At 54.9% G+C, this 22,110-nt stretch overlaps 2 protein-coding genes across 8 annotated transcripts; one reads left to right on the top strand and one right to left on the bottom strand.

Moving 5' to 3' along the window:
* The first annotated feature begins 1,544 nt into the window (after positions 1-1,544).
* On the top strand, positions 1,545-11,373 carry LGALS2 (galectin 2). Its single transcript, XM_054470078.2, has 4 exons — positions 1,545-1,732; positions 9,703-9,785; positions 10,886-11,045; positions 11,209-11,373. The coding sequence occupies exons 1-4, from the start codon at positions 1,727-1,729 to the stop codon at positions 11,356-11,358; spliced, it is 399 nt and encodes a 132-aa protein (XP_054326053.1). The 5' UTR covers positions 1,545-1,726; the 3' UTR covers positions 11,359-11,373.
* Positions 11,374-12,204: 831 nt separating this feature from the next.
* On the bottom strand, positions 12,205-21,371 carry CDC42EP1 (CDC42 effector protein 1). 7 transcript variants are annotated; one of them, XM_054470073.2, is made up of 3 exons: positions 21,008-21,371; positions 14,851-15,534; positions 12,205-13,501 (listed from the first exon to the last, which is right to left on the bottom strand). In XM_054470073.2, the coding sequence occupies exons 2-3, from the start codon at positions 15,254-15,256 to the stop codon at positions 12,789-12,791; spliced, it is 1,119 nt and encodes a 372-aa protein (XP_054326048.2). In that variant the 5' UTR covers positions 15,257-15,534; positions 21,008-21,371; the 3' UTR covers positions 12,205-12,788. The 7 variants fall into 7 exon arrangements, with proteins under 7 accessions (XP_054326048.2, XP_054326041.2, XP_054326046.2 ...); XM_054470066.2 differs by having other exon boundaries at positions 14,794-15,534; positions 21,008-21,361; XM_054470071.2 differs by lacking the exon at positions 21,008-21,371 and adding an exon at positions 17,542-17,777 and having other exon boundaries at positions 14,794-15,534.
* Between the last annotated feature and the right edge of the window lie 739 nt (positions 21,372-22,110).

Genomic DNA, 22,110 nt, shown 5'->3' with positions numbered 1-22,110 from the left:
TCTGGCTCGCCAAATCCTGAGCTCTAGAAAAGTTCTCCTTCTGGGAATCTGCCCTACATAAGTTGTCACGATGCAGCCAAACTTTATGTCCAAATAGATTTAATGCAGCAGTATTTTTAATAGCAGAAATTTAGAATTAATGTGAGTATTCAGCAGAAGGAAATTGGTTAAATAAATTCAGTCGTTGAAAGGTAGACTATTTCGCAGGCATTAAAGTATGGTTCTGAAATATAGATTTGTGGTCTTTAATGTTTCCCAAATGAAGAAAGATAAACAATTGCACAGACAGAGGGGTGTCTATAATGTAAAGCTGTGGAGAACCACCTGGAAGGAAACATGCCAACAGAGTAAGCCAGTTCCCTCGTGGTGGTGGCATTATGAGTGATTATTTTTCTTCTTATTTAATATCTCTAATTGTCTGTAGTAAGCATGCCAGTTACATAAGTAACAGAAGTCAAAAGCAAAGTATTTTCATCCTCTGTGTCCCCCACTCAGCCCTCTCACTCCTTCTCCACTTTTATTTATTTTTAATTTTTTTATTTGAGACGGAGCCTCACTCTGTCACCCAGGCTGGAGTGCAGTGGCACGATCTCAGCTCCCTGTAACCTCCACCTCCCAGGTTCAAGCGATTCTCCTGCCTCAGCCTCTTGAATAGCTGTGACTACAGGTGCCCTCCACCACGCCTGGCTAATTTTTGTATTTTTAGTAGAGACGGGGTTTCACCATGTTGGCCGGGCTGGTCGCAAACTCCTGACTTCAGGTGATCTGCCCGCCTTGGCCTCCCAAAGTGCTGGGATTACAGGCTTAAGCAACTGCGCCCAGCTCTTCTCTGCTTTTGACTGTTTGTTGTAAATACTTTGAAATCTTTCCTTTGAATCCATGTATTGGTTTTGAAACCTACATGTCCGATCAGATAAATAATACGAGGAGGGAAGAAGAAAACATAATGCTTTCTGACAATGAATCATGACATCATAGAAAATTAGAAGCTTAGGCCAGGCGTGATGGCTCACGCCTGTAATCCCAGCACTTTGGGAGGCCGAGGTGGGCAAATCACGAGGTCAGGAGATTGAGGCCATTCTGGCTAATATGGTGAAACCTCATCTCTACTAAAAATACCAAAAAATTAGCCGGGCATGGTGGTGGGTGCCTGTAGTTCCAGCTACTTGGGAGGCTGAGGCAGGAGAATGGTGTGAACCTGGGAGGTGGAGCTTGCATTGAGCGGAGATCGTGCCACTGCACTCCAGCCTGGGTGACAGAGCGAGACTCCGTCTCAAAAAACAAAAAAAAGAAAAGAAAATTAGAAGCCTAGACTTTTTTTTTTTGCAAAGCAAATCTCTCTTTTTACAGGCAAGGAAGCTGGGCTCAATGAGGGAGGCTGGGAGAGCTGTCAAGCGGCTGTATTGCAGTTTGTGTGGGGGCAGAGCTGGGGCTGCCTCCCCTCTCGGGCTCTGGGAGCACTGAGGAGGGGGAGGCTGGGCTGGAGGGAGGCCAGGAGGATGCTCCGGGATGGGTGGGGTGGAGCTGGCTGAGGAGTCTTCTGCCTATTTGGGCTGGGTACTGGGAGATGCAGGCGGGGAGACACCAGGTAGAAGAGGCAAAGTCCTCACTTAGGACCTTGAGGGAGTTAATGTGTAATATTCTAGGATATAAGCTTGACTACGAGTTGAGACCCTGAGCACAGGCCTCCAGGAGCTGCTGGGAGCTGCTGCCAGGAGCTGTCACCATGACGGTGAGGACATCAGCCCCCTGCTGCCTGCCCCACTCTGTTCATCTTTGTGTTTGCCTGGGTGGGGGCTTTTAGAGAAAACCACTGCTCTCCCTCTCTGGGCCTCAGTTTCCCCATCTGTGCAGCAAAGAAGTTGGACAGAGGTCTTTTTTTAAAAAACAGCATCTTGGGCCAGGCGCAGTGGCTCCTGCTTGTAATCCCAGCACTTTGGGAGGCCGAGGTGGGTGGATCATCTGAGGTTGGGAGTTTGAGACCAGCCTGACCAACATGGAGAAACCCTGTCTCTACTAAAAAAATACAAAATTAGCTAGGCCTAGTGGCGCATGCCTACAATCCCAGCTACCGGGGAGGCTGAGGCAGGAGAATCACTTGAACCTGGGAGGCAGAGGTTATGGTGAGCCGAGATTGTGCCACTGCACTCCAGCCTGGACGACAAGAGTGAAACTCCATCTCAAAACAACAACAACAACAACAACAACAACAACAATACAGTGTCTTGCTCTGTCACCAGGTGGAGTGCAGTGGTGGCAATCATAACTCACTACGGACTTGACCTCTTTGGCTCAAATGATCCTCCCACCTCAGCCTCTTGAGTAGCTGGGACCCCAGGCACTCACCACCACAATGGCTAATTTTGTTTGTTTCTTTTCTTTCTTTCTTTTTTTTTTGAGATGGAGTCTCGCTCTGTTGCCCAGGCTGGAGTGCAGTGGCCCGATCTCAGCTCACTGCAACCTCTGCTGCCTGGGTTCAAGCAATTCTCTGGCCTCAGCCTCCCAAGTAGCTGGGATTACAGGTATGTGCCACCACACCTGGCTAATTTTTTTTTTTTTGAGACGGAGTTTCTGTTGCCCAGGCTGGAGTGCAATGGTGCAATCTTGGCTCACCACAACCTCCACCTCCCAGGTTCAAGCGATTGTCCTGCCTCAGTCTCCTGAGTAGCAGGGATTACAGGCATGCGCCACCACACCTGATTAATTTTGTATTTTTAGTAGAGATGGGGTTTCTCCATGTTGGTCAGGCTGGTCTTGAACTCCCGACCTTAGGTGATCCACCGGCCTTGGCCTCCCAAAGTGCTGGGATTACAGGTGTGAGCCACTGCGCCCGGCCTAATTTTTGGATTTTTTAAGTAGAGACATGGTTTCACCATGTTGGCTAGGCTGGTCTCGAACTCTTGACCTCAGGTGATCCGCCCACCTCGGCCTCCCAAAGTGCTGGGATTACAGGCGTGAGCCACCCCACCCAGCTTATTTCTCATTTTTTGTAGAGATGAGGTCTCACTATGTTGCTCAGGCTGATATCAAACTCCTGGGTTCAAGGGATCCTCTTGCCTTGGCCTCTCGAAGTGCTGAGATTACAGGTGTGGGCCACTGTGTCTGGCCTCCATTGATCTTTATAGAGATAAAAAAAAAATCTCAGCTTGGGCAATATAGTGAGACCTTTTCTGCTACAGGTGCATACCACTACTCCTTGCCTTAAAAAATTAGTGGGGGTAGCGGCACACTCCTGTAGTCCCAACTACTTGGGAGGCTGAGGTGGGAGGATCACTTGAGCCCAGGAGGTCGAGGCTACAGTGAGCCATAATTGCACTACTGTACTCCAGCCTGGGCAACAGAGTGAGACCTTGTCTCATATACACACACACACACACAAAACCCAAGTCTTGGAGCGCAAATTGCCCAAGGCCACAAGCTGCAAATCACAAGGGGTTGAGTAGATTCCCACTGAGGTCTCTGATTCTTTGATTCTACACCTGACTCTGCCACAGCTTTACTGTGTGGCCTTGGCCAAGTCACTGACCGTCTCTGAGCCCCAGTCTTCCTTACATCTGTGGAATGGGATCACAGGCTGCGTCTTCTGAGGATTAGATGGTGTATTCACCGCCTAGGGCTGCAATAACAAATTACCACCAAATTGTGGGTGGCTTCACACAATAGACGTTTGTTCTGTCTTGGTTTTGGCGACTAGAAACCTGAAACCAAGGTGCTACAGGGCTACGCTCCTGCTGAAGGCGCTAGGGGAGGGTTCCTTCTCGCCTCTTCCAGCTTCTTGTGGCTCCTCACACTCATTGGCTTGCGTCACTCTAATCTCTGCCTCCGACTTCACATGGACTCCTCTGCGTGTCTCCGTCTCTGTGTCTATATTTCTCTCCTCTTATGAGAACACTGGTCGTATTGGATTTAGGACCAACGCTAAACCAGTATGACCTCTTAACTCGATTACATCTGCAAAGGAACTATTTTTAAATAGGTCACATTGAGGCTGGGCGCATGGCTCACACTTGTAATCCCAGCACTTTGGGAGGCCGAGGCAGGCGGATCACCTGAGATCAGGAGTTCAAGACCAGCCTGGCCAACATGGTGAAACCCTGTCTGTACTAAAAATACAAAAAAAAAAAAAAAAAAGAAGAAGAAAAAATTAGACAGATGTTGTGGCGGGCACCCGTAATCCCAGCTACTTGGGAGGCTGAGGCAGGAGAATCGGTTGAACCCGGGAGGCAGAGGTTGCAGTGAGCCGAGATTGCGCCACTGTACTCCAGTCTAGGTGACAGAGTGAGACTTCATCTCAAAAAAAAAAAAAAAAGGTCACATTGACAGGTTCCAGGTGGACATGAATTTTCGGGGGATGCTATTCAAGTGCAGGGGGGATGCAGGACGTGAATGTGCCAGGGGTCCTGCGTGGAAGGGTCTATGCCCTCATCACCCTCTGCCTCTCGGGGAGGACTGCTGTGGCCCACAGACTCTTCCCACCTTCTCTTTCCTGTTCATCTCACCTCTGCCTTTTCTTTCCTCTCTCTCCATCTCCAGAGGCCACATCATCCAAATTCCTTATATGACAGATAAGGGAACCAAGGCCCAGAAAGGGGCTAAGCTGGCCCCAGGCCCCTCTGCCAATTAGGGGCAGAGTCGGCACTAGAGTCTGGGCCCCCAACTCCCCACCCCCCCAGCTCTAGGGACGACCACACCCCCACCCAGTTCTGCCTGTTTCTCTCTGCGCCTTTGACTCTGTTGGGTGGGGACAAGGCTCCCGGGCCTGCACCTTCCCACAGCTCTCAGCATCCCTATTTGTCCAAGTGCACTCCTAACCCTGGACTTCCGAGTGCCTCTGCCCTGCAGCAGCCCCACCTCTATCCTTGGGGTTTGAGCTTTGCTGTTTCAGCCAGACAGCCCCCAGGAGCTGCAAGGGGAGTGGGGGTGCTTCTCTTAGTGCAGTTCCAGCTCCCCTATCCTGGCCTGACTGTTCCAGGGCTCAGGGTGTGGGCACAGACTGCTGGCAGGAGGCAGGGAGCCATCTCCTGATGCTTGGTGTTAGACGTGTGTGTGCGCAGGGCACACATCTGTGAGTGCCTGCTGTGTGGCAGGCACACCTGTGTTCTGCTTCTTGTTTGAGCCCCTTTTGGACTGTCCTCACTGGATAACCTCATCTCCCAGAGGTAATGGTCTTTGTCAGTGAGAGACTGATTTTTTTTTTTTGAGGCAGAGTCTCACTCTGTCACCCAGGCTGGAGTGCAGTAGTGTGATCTTGGCTCACTGTAAGCTCCGCCTCCCGGGTTCACGCCATTCTCCTGTCTCAGCCTCCCGAGTAGCTGGGACTACAGGCGCCCACCACCACGCCTGGCTAATTTTTTGTATTTTTAGTAGAGATGGGGTTTCACCATGTTAGCCAGGATGGTCTCGATCTCCTAACCTCATGATCTGCCCGCCTCAGCCTCCCAAAGTCCTGGGGTTACAGGTGTGAGCCACCACGCCTGGCCAGCGAGAGACTGATTTTAATCCCATCTGTCTGGCTCCAAAATCTGGACCCCACCCCATAATGTTAAGCGAAGATGTGGGGAGTTAGGTGTCCAGCCTCCAAACCCCACTTTCTCTAAAGCAGGGAGGTTTTGCCCCCCAGGAGACAACGGACAGTCTGGAGACATTTTTGGTTGTCACTGCTCGGGGGGGGTGTCACTGGCATCCAGTGGGTAGAGGCCAGGAATACTGCTCCACATCCTACAACACAAGAGACAGACCCCAACAAAGAACTGCCTGCCCCAAACGTCCAGAGGGCCAAGGCTGAGAAGCCCTAGTCTGAGCAGCCTCGTGTCTGACATGCCGCCGTCATGGCCTGCTGTCCTGGGTTAAGCATTGCTGCCTCCTCCAGGCGTCTCTTATAAAGTGTACTGCCAGGCCGGGCACAGTGGCTCACACCTGTAATCCCAACACTTTGGGAGGCCGAGGTGGGAGGATCCTTTGAGCCCAGGAGGTCGAGGCTGGCCTGGACAACATAGTGAGATCCCATCTCAAAAAAAAAAAATCAGCTGGGCCAGGTGGGATGCCTGTGGTCCAGGCTACCTGGGGGGCTGAGGTGGGAGGATTGCTTGAGCCCAAGAGGTCAAGGCTGTAGTGAGCTATGATCACATCACTGCACTCTAGCCTGGGTGACAGAGCAAGATCTTTCAAAAAAAAAAAAAAATGTATTACTGGCTGAGGCGGGAGGATCACTTGAGGGTCAGGAGTTCCAGAGCAGCCTGGGTAACATAGCAAAACCCTATCTCTACAAAAATTTTAAAAATTAGCTGGGCATGGTGGCACACGTCTGTAGTCCTAGCTACTTAGGAGGCTGAGGGAGGAGGATCATTTGAGCTCAGGAGGCTGTGAGGCTGCAGTGAGTTATAATCGTGCTACTGCACTCCAGCTTGAGTGGCGGAGTGAGACCCTGTCTCAAAAAAAAAGAAAGAAAAGAAAAAAATGCCAGGTGCAGTGTCTCACGCCTGTAATCCCAGAACTTTGGGAGCCCAGAGGGGAGGATCACTTGAGGTCAGGAGTTCGAGACCAACCTGGCCAAAGTGGTGAAATCCTGCCTCTACTAAAAATACAAACAAAATTAGCTAGGTGTGGTGGTGGGAGCCTGTAATCTCAGTGACTCAGGAAGCTGAGGCAGGATAATTGCTTGAACCCAGGAAGTGGAGGTTGCAGTGAGCCGAGATCGTACCACTGCACACAAGCATGGGTGACAGAGTGAGACTCCATCTCAACATCTCAAAAAAAAAAAAAAAAAAGAAGAACTTACTGCCTGTGGGAGAGTTGGGCAATACCTTACAACCTACCCCTACATGTGACCGACCAGCGGGTCACTTCCACCTCTGCAGAGAGGAGGCGGCTGCCAGTGAGAGGACACTGAGGGTCCTCCCGTGGCCACTGCCCTTGACTTCTGGCAAAGTGCCCCAGTCCAATGAGCTCATTCAGGGCATCTCAGATTACGCTTTTTCTGGAAAAAAAAATTAAAAAGTCAGTGAGCAGAACTCCTACAATGTAAAAGTGTCCTCCCATAAGTTGTTCTAAATCTTTGGTGCCTGTTGTGTCCTGGTCAGACCAAACCTCACCCTCTGGTCATAGATGCGAAAACTGGTCTTGAGTAATGAGCTATTCTTTTTTTGACAGAGTCTTGCTCTGTCACCCAGGCCGGAGTGCAGTGGCACAATCTCGGCTCCCGGGTTTGAGCGATTCTCCTGCCACAGCCTCCCAAGTAGCTGGGACTACACCCAGCTAATTTTTGTATTTTTAATAGAGATAGGGTTTCTCCAGGTTGGCCGGGCCAGTCTCAAACTCCTGACCTCAGGTGATCCTCCCGACTCAGCCTCCCAAAGTGCTGGGATTATAGGCGTGAGCCACCGCCTTGGGTAACGAGCCTTGGGTAATGAGCTTTGAAAACCCAGCTTAGAAATCTTCCCTAGTAACCATCGTGAGGCTAGAGGAGGCTCCTGCTGTACAGAAATTCAGGTGCTGCTTTCCTGTGGAAAATAAGGAGCAGATGAATCATAACAACAAGTAATCAAAATGATGGTCATTCGGGCAGACCACTGTCCAGAAAAAAAAGAAAAAATTTACAAAAGAAAATTAAGGCTGGGCTTGGTTCACACCTGTAATCCCAGCACTTTGGGGAGCTGAGGTGGGCAGATCAATTGAGGCCAGGAGTTTGAGACCAGCCTCACCAACATGGTGAAACCTTGTCTCTACTAAAAATACAAAAATTAGGCATGGTGGTACATGCCTGTAGTCCCAGCTACTCAGGAGGCTGAGGCAGGAGAATCGCTTGAACCCGAAAGGTGGAGGTTGCAGTGAGTCAAGATCACACCATTGCACTCCATCCTGGGCGACAAAGCAAGACTCTGCTCAAAAAAACCACAAAAAAAAACAAAAAAGGAAAAGGAAAGTAAAACAATAAATGACGGTGGTCCTGTGATTTGCTGTTGGTCTACGTGAGGCCCTGTGCGTGGGGGATTTCACAAACATGTTCTTGAATCCTCTCAAAACAAGCTTGAAGGTTGGTGGTGTCTCCCTGGTGTGACAGGGTCTGTCATACAGCTGGCATTCAGTAACAACAACAACAAAAATTAGAAATGGGAGTCTCACTATGTTGCCCAGGCTGGTCTCCAACTCCTGGGCTCAAGTGACCCTCCTGTCTCAGCCTCCCGAGTAGCTGGAATACAGGTACACACTTCCACACCCAGGCTATCAACGGTTTTTTAAATGAATAAATTAAATTAGTCAATCTTACAGATGAGGAGAGTGAGGCTTGGAGAGAGACTTTGATGGACATGTTCAGACGTGGGACTTGCGGAGTTTTATAGATTCTTAGTTTTTTTTTTTTTTTTTTTTGAGACGGAGTCTTGCTCTGTCGCCTAGGCTGGAGTGCAGTGGTGTGATCTTGGCTCACTGTAACCTCTGCCTCCCAGGCTCAAGCCATTCTCCTGCCTCAGCCTCCCAAGTAGCTGCGACTATAGATGCGTGCCACCCTACCTGGCTAATTTTTGCATTTTTAGTAGAAATGGGGTTAAATGTTAGGCAGGCTGGTGTTGAACTCCTGACCTCAGGTGATCTGCCCACCTCAGCCTCCCAAAGTGCTGGGATTACAGGTGTGAGCCACCGTGCCCGGCGTTTTTTTTTGTTTTTCTTTGAGATGAAATGTCACTCTTGTCGCCCAGGCTGGAGTGCAATAGTACGATCTCAGCTCATGGCAACCTCTACTTCCAGAGTTCAAGCGATTCTCCTGCCTCAGTCTCCCCAGTAGCTGGGATTACAGGCGCCCGCCACCATGCCCAGATAATTTTTATATTTTTATATTTTTTTATTTTATTTATTATTATTATTTTTTTTTGAGACAGAGTTTCGCTCTGTCGCCCAGACTGGAGGGCAGTGACGCGATCTCAGCTCACTGCAAGCTCCGCATCCCGGGTTCACACCATTCTCCTGCCTCAGCCTCCCGAGTAGCTGGGAGTACAGGCGCCCGCCACCACACCTGGCTAATTTTTTGTATTTTTAGTAGACATGGGGTTTCACCATGTTATCCAGGATGGTCTCGATCTCCTGACCTCGTGATCCGCCCGCCTCGGGCTCCCAAAGTGCTGAGATTACAGGCGTGAGCCACCACACCTGGCCAATTTTTAAATTTTTAGTAGAGATGAGGTTTCACCATGTTGCCCAGGCTGGTTACAAACTCCTGACCTCAGGTGATCAGCCCGCCTCAGCCTCCCAAAATGCTGGGATTACAGGCGTGAGCCACTGCGCCTGGTCAGATTTAGTTTTGGATGGGCCAAGACCTTGTGCCTCTGATACAGTCATTTTCCATATCATATTTTTGTTTCTGGGGTTCTGCTGAGGGCAGCGTGATTTCATCACTTGAACACTTTGTGGAACTGGGCAGGAAGCACTCTGCCCCTTTCATAGATGGGCAAACTGAGCCTCCCCCACCTGGGCCCTGTGCCTCCTTGGGTTGGGGTGGATAAGAGCAAAACAGGGCAGGGGGTGGGGAAGCTCTGGGAGGCCTTGATTTGGCTGTGCCACTTTCCAGCTTGGTGGTCTCCTGCGTCCTCACATGGGCAGGGGGATTATGAGACCTGCAGCTGGGTTGGGATGAGGTGGATGAAGGTGCCGGGCAAGTGTGGGATTGATTTTCTGTGGGGACTCGAGTGGAATGTTTCTCTGTTGGCCCAGGGGGAACTTGAGGTTAAGAACATGGACATGAAGCCGGGGTCAACCCTGAAGATCACAGGCAGGATCGCCGATGGCACTGATGGGTGAGCAAGGTTTCAGGGTTGGGGGAGTCTGCAGGCTCGGAATAGGCAGGGCAGGTGGGGCGGGCAGGGCAGCCCTGTGAAGTGGTCAGGCAAGAGGGGCGTCAGGCCAACGGGCCCTTTTTCACACCCTTCTCCCCACACCCCTGCTAGCCCCCACTTCATGTCTGAGGCTAGGTTTGGGGACCTGCAGAATTTCAGAGCTGATGCCATATGCTGTTCTTTTGCCCCAAAAGCCATTGAAGGGGCAGGTGGAGAAGCCCCTGGAACTCTGCCTGGCCCCCTGCGGGGCAGGTGCCTCTAGGGAACGCTCAAATCCCCAGAGACACCACCCTCTTTACCCAGAGGAATGGCCACAGGCTGGCCTTTCATGAGCATTAAACCGGGGCAGCCACCAGGGGAGGCTGAGTGGTCTCACCGGCATCCTCTTGGTTAGAACCAGCGGCCTCACCGCCTCCATGACTCACAGTCCAGCGAAGGGCTCTCTCGCCTGCAGAACATGTCAGTGCATCTTGGAACTGTGCTTTATCTACTTTTGGTTAGGGAGGAGGCATGTCATAGGAGCTAAGGGAAAAGTGACTTCTTTCTCCTACTTGGCACCCTCCAGTTTGTCAAAATGTGTGATACCCTTGGTCTGAGACTCCCGAATGAAGACACCCCATGACCCAGAATGCCCCACTTTCAGGAACCCTGCAGGTATAGCCCAGGCTCCTGTAGTGATGCTGCCAAGAAGTCATACAACCCCAGTTGCATACCCGCAATGACGGGGAGCTCATCACCTTAGGTTGGCTGTTTGTGGCTAAATTTAATAGGTCTTCAGATATCTAAGAGATAGCATTTCTCTCTCCCAGGAGAGCCGACCCCAATTCCTAAAGCTGTCACTATCAGTTACCCTTCTCTCAACAGCGTGATCCCTGCTCCAAAAGGAATGTGCTACCACAGTGCTAAGTCTGAGCGGGTTGTTACCTCCCTTGTTTAAGGCACAGATCTCAACGAACACAAGCTTTGATTCTTCCAGCTTGTGGTCAACCAAGGTCCTCCAACCCAAGCTGCTTTCTCCAGGCCTGAGCCGTGAACCTCACCTGCTACCCCTTCTCCTGCAGCTTTGTAATTAATCTGGGCCAGGGCACAGACAAGCTGAACCTGCATTTCAACCCTCGCTTCAGCGAATCCGTCATTGTCTGCAACTCACTGGACGGCAGCAACTGGGGGCAAGAACAACGGGAAGATCACCTGTGCTTCAACCCAGGGTCAGAGGTCAAGGTGAGGTCAAAGGGGGAAAGGGCACTGGGGTGATATCAAGGGGAGGGCCCAGATGGAAGGGAGCCTGGCCTGGACACAGGTGCTGGCCTTGTTTGAGCCATCAGGCACTGCCCTGGCCCATTTCCAGGGCCTCCTGCCTCCTTGACACCCTCTCTCCCCACAGTTCACAGTGACCTTTGAGAGTGACAAATTCAAGGTGAAGCTGCCAGATGGGCACGAGCTGACTTTTCCCAACAGGCTGGGCCACAGCCACCTGAGCTACCTGAGCATAAGGGGCGGGTTCAACATGTCCTCTTTCAAGTTAAAAGAATAAAAGACTTCCAGCTGAGATTCTCTGTCCTGGGTCTTCTTCCGAGTCACACCAGGATCAACAGACCTTGGGTGTGTTCCCCTATTCCTGCCCCAAGGCTAAAAGCAAACAAAATAATCCGTTTTTATCGAGTCTTCCTGTGGCAAGAACAGTGGCTCGTGACTCCTTTCTCTCTTGGGTCCCTCAAGTTTACAAAAACATGGGATACCCCTGGTCTGAGGACCTCTGAATGAAGGCACCCCATGATCCAGAATGTCCTGCTCTCAGGGATCCTGAGGTCCTGTAGTGATCCTGCCTCCTGCCACACATCCTCTGGTTGCATACCTCTAGTGACAGGGAGCTCACCACCTGACGTTTGCTGTTTGTGGCTAAATTTAACCGGTCTTCCGATGCCTAAGGAGGGCATTTCTCTTTCCATGCATTTTAATGCTCCTGGCATTTTCGTGATACTGAGGAGGAAACTGAGATATGAGGACACCCGGCTGCCACGTTGGGAGGCTGAGACATGTTCCCAACAGTTCTACGCACTTGCTCCTGTCTATCTGCCCCCACTATCGCCAGAGCAAATGCCCCGCTGCCCTGTGGGATTATGGGGCAGACACCAGTCCCAGGCACCTGGGCCAGGGGCTGTTCCCGGAACTGCAGATAAGGGCTCCCACCTGGGCCTCTTATCTCAGGAGCATTCCAGCCTGGTTACTTATTACCCTCCCCTTGGCGTGTCCACTTCCCTTCCCTGCTGGGGGCCTTGATGGGGGGTCCTTGGCTTTCTAAACTCCCTGGAGGGGAGGGGACTGAAGCAGGCAGAGCTGATGCTGTTGTCCCAGGTCCCCAAGCATCTTGCAGGACACCTTTTATCAAAACAGCCTTATTTAATCAGGCCCCAGAGGCAAGTCTCGGGTATACAGGCAGGTGGGATTCCTCCCCGGGAGGTCATACCTGACCCTTCTGGGGTAAGAGGGAGGCTGGGGCGGGGATGTTGGGAAAGCGGCCTGGGAGGGGGCTGTCAGGGTTGCAGCGGGGATGCTCTGGGATGAGCTGGGGGCAGGCGGTCCCTTTGGGAGGTGAGACAATGGCCCTGTGTGGTACACTCCCTGTCCCCCACCCGCCACGGGCAGCTTGGTCTGGCACAAAGGACACACTGTGAGGCTGGGTCCTCCAGCTGGTGGGGGTGGCATGGAGTGGGGCCTAAGGAAGAGCTATTAGGTCCAGAGTGGCAGTGGGGGGAGGTGGTCAGTTTGGCAGGGCCTCTGGGAGCATAAAAGTCCCAGAGCAAGCCTGGCCTTCCCTGTCCTCCCTCCCATGTCTGTCCTGCAGAGGTGGGGAGGGGTTTAGGGGCAACTCGACTTCTCCCCTCTCTGGTCTGGTAGGAACCAGCTGTTAGGTGAGGGGCCGGCTCTGCACCTAGGTGGGTCCCGGAACCGTGCCCCAGCCCCTCACACCTTGACCTCATCATCCTCCTCAGCATCCGCAAATTCAAAGGTGTTTGCTTGCACTGTGCTGGGCACCGGGGTCCTGCTGCCTGCCTGGGGCGCCCTCCACTCTTCGTCCAGGCTCTCCAAGGAGGCCCGGGCTTGGGGCAGCACCTCCACCCGCTCCTGCCGCGCATCCATCTCTGGGTAGTGGTGGCCGCCATCCCAGCCTGCTCCCCAGTACCTGCCGAGGGCAGGGCCAGCAGGTCCTCGGGGACCCCCTCCCACTGGGCTGGCCTTCACCTCAGCCACTGGGCCCAACCCAGCTGTTACCCCATTGGGACAGTGTCCATGGGGTGTGGAGCTTGCGGCAGGGGCTGGGGGATTTGCAGCAGGACCCGTGGGGGTTGCGGCAGGCACTGAGGGGTTTGCAGCAGGCGCTGGGGTGTTTGCAGTAGGGGCTGGGGGGTTTGCGGCAGGACCCGTGGGGTTTGCAGTAGGTGCTGGGGGGTTTGCAGCGGGGGCTGGAGTCTCAGCTGCAGGGGCTTCTGGGAGGCTCATGACCCCTAGCAGCTCGCTGAGGAGCGAGGGCCCAAGGTCGAGGTCCAGGCGGAAGGACAAGAGAGAGTCAGAGCGGCGAAGCCCGGGCTCAGAGGGGAAGGAACTATCCCGGTCTCGGTCATGCGGCTTTTCCGAGCGGGGCAGGCGGGAGATGGTGCAGAACCCAGAGTCCAGGCCTAGAAGAGAAATGGGCAGTGGGCTCAGAGCTGGGGTCCCTCACCAGGAATTCAGGAGGGGAGACAGGACCAGTCCTGGCTTGCTGTGTGGCTTCTGGCTAGTCCCTCCCCTCTCTGGCCTCGGTTTCTCCCATCTTTCCAATAGAATACGCTCCATGGTCACCTGTGTGATTTTCCTGTCCACCCCGAAAGCTGAAAATCATCATTATCCTCATTTCCATTATGCAGATGGGGAAAGTGAGGCTCAGTGTGGGATGGGGCGAAGGGGCTAGCCCAAGGCCATAGAAGCCTGACGAGGTGGAATCAAGTCTGGAGCTCAAATCTCCTCTGAGTCCCAATTGTGACCTCAGCCATGGCCACCGGCTCCCTGCCATGACACTGGCCGATGGCTGCAGGTGAACCCATAGCACGTGAGCTGGTTTGTGGACACAGGATGGGACCAGCAATCAGGGTCTGACTGTATAGAAATGAAGGACGACATGTCCAGCCCCTGCTTCCAGGACTACAGACCTGAGACAGAATCGGTTTCTGTGGACCAGTCCTCAGTGCGGTTCTGAGCAGCCGCCTGGGGCAGGGGCGTTAGAGCCACTCCCGCAAGGCAGGGAGTGGCCACCAGGTGGCAGCAGGGGCCCATGGTTCTCAGGTGAGCTCTGCCCGAACGGCCAAGGTGGCACTTCTGGCTGGGCAGGAAGGCCCCTGGCTTGTGGTCCCTGTGAGTGGTTTTCCAAATTTGTCGAGTTACAGGAAACCAAGTTCAGATAACAACAGCTCCAATGTCCTGAGCACTACTATGTACCAGCCCCCCTGCGCCTCTCCTGGCACTGAATCTTACCAATGACCCCCAGAGACTCATTATCCAGGCGAGGACTTGAACTTATAGAGGTCAACTGACTTCCTGAAAATCAGGCAGAACCGGATTGGAATCCAGAGCCCAGGCCCTTCACCTCTCCATGATATCATTCCAACATGAGGGGAAGGCTTTGGTTGAAGGGGGCAAGAATGGGTGGGTGACTGGTTCAGCTAAGGCCCAGAGAGGGGGATGTGCTTGCCCAGGTCACACAGCAAGTGAGGGGCAGCTAGAACTCAAACTCCACCTCCTCACTCTCAACCTCAGGTGTTTTGGGGAGTCAGCTTGTTCCCACCACTGCACCCCCTCCCCATCTATGATGTGGGGTTTGGGCCTGACCTCTGTGGTCACTTGGAGCTCACTTGGAGCTTGGAGGAGCCACTGAACCCCTCTGGGCCTCAGCCTCAGCCTCTGAAAAGTGGGCCAAGATGACCCAGGCCCTCACCGTAGCTGGAGTGGCCGTCCGTGGAGCTGGTGGGGCTGCTGTCGAAGCTGAGCTTACCAACCACGAGGCTGTCGTAGGCGGCCTGGTTGAGCTGGGGCAGGGAGATGGCGTTCTTGATGATGGGGGAGATGGCCGGTGGAGCCGGGGAGGGTGCAGGGGGAGACGCCATCCTCCGGGGGGGCGCCCCCACCCTCCGCACCAGCTGCAGCTTCTTGGCCAGGAAGCTGCGGGGTGAGCGATGGGTGCCCCTGGAGCTGCCACCGTGGTTGCTGAGGAAGGAGGTGTCCCCGAAGACGTCCCCGCCGCGGCCCACATGCATGGTGTGGCGGAAGTCCCCGAGTGGGGGGCTGATCATGTCTGCAGTCAGCCGCCTCTTTCCCTGTGAACTGGACACCCAGCCCACAGGCGAGAGCTTGCCCAGGCTCATGGTGGGGGCGCCTCCACCCCCCTGGGGGCCGGGCATCAGCTCTGGCTGCTCACAGCTGCTAGTCCATGCCCACCAGGGGCCGGGGGAGGGAGGTGGGCTGGGCTTGGGATGGCTGCTCAGCTCCTTTGCCCTGGCGGAAGCTGTAAATGGCACTCTCCTAAGGTGAGGTCCCCGAATGCTGAGGCTGTGGGGGGTCCATGGCTCGTCTCTCCCCGGGGCCCAGCTCCCAGCCCCTCAGAAGCAGCTATAGATGTTCAAGTGCAGAGAAAGCACCCCCGAGGTGGTCGGCTCCTCTCCTGCCCAGGGGTGGAGACCTGGAAGGAAGACAGAACGGGTGGTGACGACAGGCCCGGGACAGAGGAGGAAATCCGGGGTCCAAACATTAGCAGCTGAAGAGGATAGGTGATCACACCCAACCACATGGATGGAGGCCCCCAACTGATGCGGGGCAGAAGCTAGGCATACAGGGACCCAAGTGAGTCTGTGTATGGAAAGTTCAAGAACACAGTTGGGCGCGGTGGCTCATGCTGGTAATCCCAGCACTTTGGGAGGCTGAAGTGGGTGGCTCACCTGAGGTCAGGAGTTTGAGACCAGCCTGGCCAACATAGAGAAACCCCGTCTCTACTAAAAATACAAAACTTAGCTGGACGTGGTGGTGCGCGCCTGTAATCCCAGCTACCCAGGAAGCTGCGGCAGGAGAATGGCTTGAACCTGGGAGGCAGAGGTTGAGGTGAGCCAAGATCACATCACGGCACTCCAGCCTCGGCAACAAGAGCAACATTCCGTCTCAAAAAAAAAAAAGGAAGTTCAGTAACAGGCAAAACCAATTGATGCTATTAGCAATCAGAATGATAGCAGCCTCGGAGCAGGTACTGACTGAACACGGGACAAAGAATTCATCGAGCTATACACTTAAGCCATGTATCAGGAAAAAACAGAAGCACTCATTCTAAGTCTCAGCGACATAATGAGACCTGGTTTATAAAAAACAATTAAAAAAAATTAGTTGGGTGTGGTAGTGTATGCCTGTGGTCCTAGCTACTCAGGAGGCTAACAAGGGAGGATCCTTTGAGCCCAGGAGGTCGAGGCTGCAATGAGCCATGACTGTGTCACCGCACTCCAGCCTGGGCGACAGAGCGAGACCCTGTCTCAAAAAAAAAAAAAAAAAAGAAAGAAAGTGCTTATTCTGCAGGGCCCACGTATGAAGCACTTACTAAGTGCGAAGACCTCACCTGCCTCATCGTTTAAACCCACACAATACTCCTGACGGGCTGGGTGCGGTGGCTCATGCCTGTATTCCCAGCACTTTGGGAGGCCGAGGCGGGCGAATCACGAGGTCAGGAGTTAGAGACCAGCCTGGCCAACACGGTGAAACCCCGTCTCTACTAGAAATACACCCAAAAATTTGCTGGGCGTAGTGGCAGGCGCCTGTAATCCCAGCTACTCAGGAGGCTGAGGCAGGAGAATTGCTTGAACCCGGGAGGCAGAGGTTGCAGGGAGCCGAGATTGCGCCACTGCACTCCAGCCTGTGCGACAGAGCGAGACTCCGTCTCACAAACAACAACAACAACAACAACAAAAACATTACTCCTGAGGGCAGCACGATATTAGTTAGAGAGGGGAAACTGAGGCACCAAGTGAAGTAACTTGCCTGAGGCTACATAGTAAGAAATGGTGATACAGGCCCCACATCCCAGAGCCCTGGAGCCCCAGGCTACACTGCCTCCTGCTGAGTAACTGAGTAAGTCACCTCCCTTCTCTGTGCATTAGAATCTCTGCCACACAGCGAAGCCGGGAGGGAGCAGACACCTCACCAAGGCTTTGTGAAGCTGGGTAAACAGCCAGAGCAGAGGTTCCTCTGAACCATCCACCTTCAAGGAGCTTCCTGGAATAAGGATCCTGTGGTCAAAAGTGGCTTTTTCCAGCTGCTTCCTCCATGCATGAGCATATTCAAGGCTCTGAGAAGGCCCGCAGGAAAAGACTTTATCACAGTTTGTCAAATTGATGTAGGAGCCTTGTTGTCAGGGAGCAAGCTTTGGAAAAAGCTCAGCTGGTGCCAAAAGCTATTTCTTGCCCATCTCTCCTTCCTGATTCCCCACCCCCACCATACACACACACACATCCTCCCCTGCTCCAGCCTCTCTAAGCATCTCTTGTTCTGACCCCTTTCCTTCTGACCCCTTTCCTTCTAGTATCATACAAAGTCCAGGCTAGAGTGCACCTGTGATCCTTTGCTTTTCCCGTGGCCCATAATGGCAAAGCTGGCTCGAGGTCAGATCCACAGAGCTAGCTGAGACTTGAACTCAGAGCCTCTGACTCACATAAGCCCTTGACTGGCTTGTGGAGCCCAGTCTCGCCTCCCGAGATTGGCAATGCACTTGGAGGGTGGGGTGGCCGCCTGGATTTTCCTGCCTTTCTCCCTCGGGCATCCAGCTTGGGCTCTGCACTTAGCAAATGCCAAATCAATGCCAGCTGAATCACAGATCTCCATGATAACCTGCATGCCAAAACATCACCCTGGCCCCTTCTGAGAGTGGGAGGGCAGGCTGGGCTCTGTGTCCTCACAATGCGACCTTGGGCAAGTCACTTACCTACACGGACCTGGGATCTCAGCTGATAAAAGTCAATAATGATCCTTAACAAGAACACCTACGTCTGCGGCTCAGCCTTCTTCCTTTTTTAAAACCATTGCTGCCACCTCCAAGCATAAAAATCTCAATACTGCCCTTCTAATGTTATTTGAAATTCAAAATAGGATAAATAACAAGATAAGAACAAAGAAGCCAATAGGACAAAGCTTGCTTTGTTTTCTGACTACATTCTCTTCCCTTCCTACCATCTGATCCTCCCCCAACCCTAACTCCTCCCCCTTGTGGGGGGGAACTTCTGAATCATCTTTTTACCTCCCTGGCACCCCCGGCACCGAGAAGTCCTTGTAGAATGTTTGCTGAAGTTCTGAAGCGATCCACAGTTGGCCAACCATTACATGATGTCATCTGATTCTCCAACAACCCTGCAAAGCTGCAGCGTGGCCTATTTGACAGGCAGCACTGAGGTTCGGAGGGAAGGGAGACCTGTCCAAGGTTAAGTGACAGGTTCATGGCAGGGCCAAGTTTCCCTGCTCAGCAGGGATTAAGGATGCATCTCTGGGGGAAGGAATGGGAGTGGGGAGGGTGTTCCTCTGTAAAATGTCCTGTAGAAGGGTCTGCCATGTGGCCTTACCCACTTGCTCCCACCCCAGCTCCCTGACTTTTATTTTATTTTTTTTTGAGGCAGGGTCTCACTCTGTCATCCAGGCTGAGTGCTGTGGCTCCATCACAGCTAACTGCAGCCTCGAACTCCCAGACTCAAGCGATCCTCCCACCTCAGCCTCCTGAGGAGCTGGGACTACAGGCACATACCACCATGCTCAGCTAAGTTTTTCCACTTTTTGTAAGGACAGGGTCTCACTCCATTGCCCAGGTTGGTCTCAAATTCCTGAACTCAAGCCATCTTGCTGCCTCAGCCTCCCAAAGTGCTGGGATTACAGGTGTGAACCACCACACCTGGCCTCTCTGACTTCTTGAGGCAGCACCTCATCTCCCAGCAAAAGGGGCTCCTCCCCCCTGAACCCCCATGGTCACTTTTGATTTGGGGGACCAGCTTCCTCCCCAATCTTGCGATGATCCCATCTTTCAAATGTTTCTGGGCACCCTCCAATAGTACCCACCCCCCACACCACCCTGCCTACTGCGGTGGAGAGATTCTGCAGTGCTGTGGAGCTGAGGGCAGGGTATTGGGACCCGGTCTTCCCATGTGGAAAACCGGAACAGCACACCAGGCAGTTCCCCTCCCAGGGGAGTTGCAAGGGTAGAAAATGTAATGAAACCCTCAGATACTGGAGCAGGGCAGCCATGGGTTCAAATCTGACACCTTTACACTAACATCTCTCATTCCAGGGACCCCTGGTGGCAGCCACGTGGCACTTGCTGCCAACCACAGGGCACTGCTGGCCATCAGGTGTGCCTCACCTGGCACGGGAGTAAGCAGGGCTCCAAGTGTCCTGGTGCCAGGCTCACCTCCCCTCACCGGCCCAGGAACACCGCCTGTTAGTGTTCAGAACACCCCTTTCACAGATGGAAAAAACGAAGCTCAGAAAGGAGACTTTTACCCTCAGTCACAGACCAACATTGCTGGTAAATGCCCCAGGGTGGGGGTGAAGACGATGGGGAATGGGGAAGAGGATTTGGAGGGCTTGGATGCCCAGTGCTGAGCCCGGTGTGGGGTGCAGGTGCAGGCCTGGGAAGACAGGAGACCCAGCTCTGCAGATTCACTGCCTGTAACCCGGGCAAGGAGGTCACCACACAGCCTCAGTGTCCCTGGAGTCCTTGTATTTACCCTATAGAGGATAGTCAGGGCCTGGGCACATGGCCTGAGCTCACTCAATGGTGGGAATGACGCAAGAACAAGTTTTGGAGCCGGGATCGGGCCAACAGGGGCCGCTGTGGAGGCACATGTGGTCGCGGGGAGGCCAAGGGCGGCTCTGAAGGAGAGCGGGGGCGGCTGCACCCTGGTATTCACCTGGGGGTCACCCGCAGGCCGCAGTGCTGGCCAGGGGCCCACGTCTCATCCTGGAGGCCACTGCTCGGGTGCACACAGCCCGCTTCCTGCGGGCATCCAGCTGGGTGACGCCCCCCCCTACCGCTGACAGCGGGTCCCTGTCATGGTTACGGCAGCTCTCCCAAACCTGCTCTGGTCCCTGGGATAAGGGGTTAACCCGGGCGGCTGGCTTCTCCTGCTCCTCAAAGTCCAGACGCTTCAAGGTGGAGAGACGGGGAAACTGAGGCCAGAACGGGGTAGCTAGTTGTTCGCAGTCGCGCTAGGGGACCCGGTCCTCCGTATTCCAAGGGGGGCACCGTGGGCCATTAGGGAGCGACGGGCAAAGTGGAAAGGAGACGCGCTTCGTGCCCACCGCCCCGAGTTAGAGCCGAACCAGCCCTGGACCGAGCGAGGCGGAGCGGCTGCGGGCCGCGTCTCGGCTCCCCGCGCCACGTTTAGTGCCGCTGCGGCCTCCCGGCCAGTCCCCTCTACTCTCTAAGCCTCAGTTTCCCGGTCTAGGAAAAGGGCTTCGAATGTTGCGGGTCTGGCACGGCTGGGGCAAAGGCAGAACAATCTGGAGGGCGGCCGGGATTGGAAGTCCGGGAAAGACTTCGGCCATCCAACATTCCCTGGGGGGACGGGGCTCAGGACGCGGAGGGTCGCTCCGTGGGGGAAGGGGACGGCCGGCTGTCTTGGCCGGAGGGGAACCGGACGGGATGACCTCATCCGCGGCTCCAGCCTGGAATGCGGCGGTCGGGGAGGGGGCAGGGTGCCTGTCCATCTCCCCGGGCCCCCCACCCCCCACTTCCCGCTCTCCGCGTGGGCCTCCGCGGAAGGGAGACATTCCGCCGCGTCGCCCGCTCCCCGCCCCGGCCCTTCCTTCCCCCGCGCAGGAAGGCGCGGAGACAGCCCCGGCTCTGCCCCTCGGCTTGCCCCCTCCTCGCGCAGTTTGGCCGCTCAGCCCCGTCGGATCCTCTGCCCCCTCCGCCAGCCTGGAACCGGACACGAAGCCCGAAAGCTCGGAGTTGCCTCGCGCGGCTCCGCGGCCGCGCCCGGCCTTCCCGTGGGCACCCGGGGGCGCCTCTCCGGGGCGGGTTCCGTCCCCGTCCCGGCCCCGGGAGCCTAGGAGGGTGCAGAGCCCCCGCGGGCGCCGGGACCCGCCGGCCACCACGGCCTCCGCCCCGAGTACCCGTTCTTCCCGGCTGTTACCTGGCTCCGCGAGCCCCGGGGGCGCGGGACGAGGGCGGACTCGTCGTCTGCAGCGGCGGCGGCCGCGCGTCCCGCTGGCAGCCCGGGAGAGTGGCTGGGCCGGTCTGCGCCGCCCTGGCCGCGGGCTCCGCGGGCTGGATCCGGGGGCGGGGGCGGGGTGTGGGCGCTCCCGCCTCCCGCCCCTCTCCTCCCGCCCGCTGGCGGGGCTCGGCCCCCTCCCCGACACCGTCCTCGCCGCCGCCGAGAGCTGGCGGGGACGCGGCTGGGGGGCCAGGCCAGGCCTCTGCTCGCCACCCCGGACAGGGCAAGCCGGGGAACGTGCGGGCTGCCCCGGGGAGGCGACTCCGGTCCCCGGCCGCCAACCCCTCCTCCACCGGTTCCCCTCGTGGCGTTGGGGCGTCCAGGCCTGATGAACTCTCCTCCCTCCTGCGCCCTCCAGCCGCGCCCTGCAGGAGTTTGGGAACCGGGAAGCTCGATCTGAGGCCTTGAATGCCTGTGCCTTTAAACCTTGATGTTTACAAGCATGACATGCCCACTCCTGTCCTCCCCGTTCTCATTCCCTTCCATCCCGTACAGGCCCCGCGGTGCCCAGGAGGAAGACAGCCACACTGGGGCGACTGGTAGAGTGGCGTAGAGTGGCCGTCAAGGCCGGGAGCCTGGGGCCGGACAGCCTGGGCTCCTGTCCTGCCTCAGTCACTACTTAACCTTTCTCTGCCTCAGTTTCCTGATCTGAAAGTGGGATAGATAATAGCAGCATCAGATGTGTGAAGTGTTCCCTGCTCCAAGAGCACCTAGGAGGCTTGCTCGGCAGGTAAATGAGGTCGCATCTCAGAGACTTTACAGACTCCCCCCCCCACCTCCATGGGGGGCAGGGAATCAGCCATACCCGGGACCCTGTGCCATCCTCAAGGAGGGGAGATAGATCTCTGGCCCCTACCTCCCGTTGTCGTGCCCTCCTCTGACTAACTACTCCCATCTGACTATAGAGTCCTCGGGCTGTCAGGGCACAGAGAGGTCCCTAACACTTCCTGCAGGGCCCGGGGGCTCAGGAAAGCTTCCTAGAGGAGATGATACCTGAGTTAAGTCTCTTTCTCTCTCTTTTT

The sequence above is a fragment of the Pongo pygmaeus genome, chromosome 23 (genome assembly GCF_028885625.2).
Source record: "Pongo pygmaeus isolate AG05252 chromosome 23, NHGRI_mPonPyg2-v2.0_pri, whole genome shotgun sequence".
NCBI lineage: Eukaryota > Metazoa > Chordata > Mammalia > Primates > Hominidae > Pongo > Pongo pygmaeus.
This window is presented reverse-complemented; position numbering and strand designations above follow the sequence as displayed.

Coding starts and splice junctions, on each gene's coding strand:
- CDC42EP1 (XM_054470066.2), bottom strand. CDS start 15,256: ATGCCCGGCCCCCAGGGGGGTGGAGGCGCCCCCACCATGAGCCTGGGC. Junction 13,502..14,793: donor GGACGGCCACTCCAGCTACG/GTGAGGGCCTGG, acceptor TTTCTCTTCTAG/GCCTGGACTCTGGGTTCTGC.
- LGALS2 (XM_054470078.2), top strand. Junction 9,786..10,885: donor ATCGCCGATGGCACTGATGG/GTGAGCAAGGTT, acceptor CTTCTCCTGCAG/CTTTGTAATTAATCTGGGCC. Junction 11,046..11,208: donor ACCCAGGGTCAGAGGTCAAG/GTGAGGTCAAAG, acceptor CTCTCCCCACAG/TTCACAGTGACCTTTGAGAG.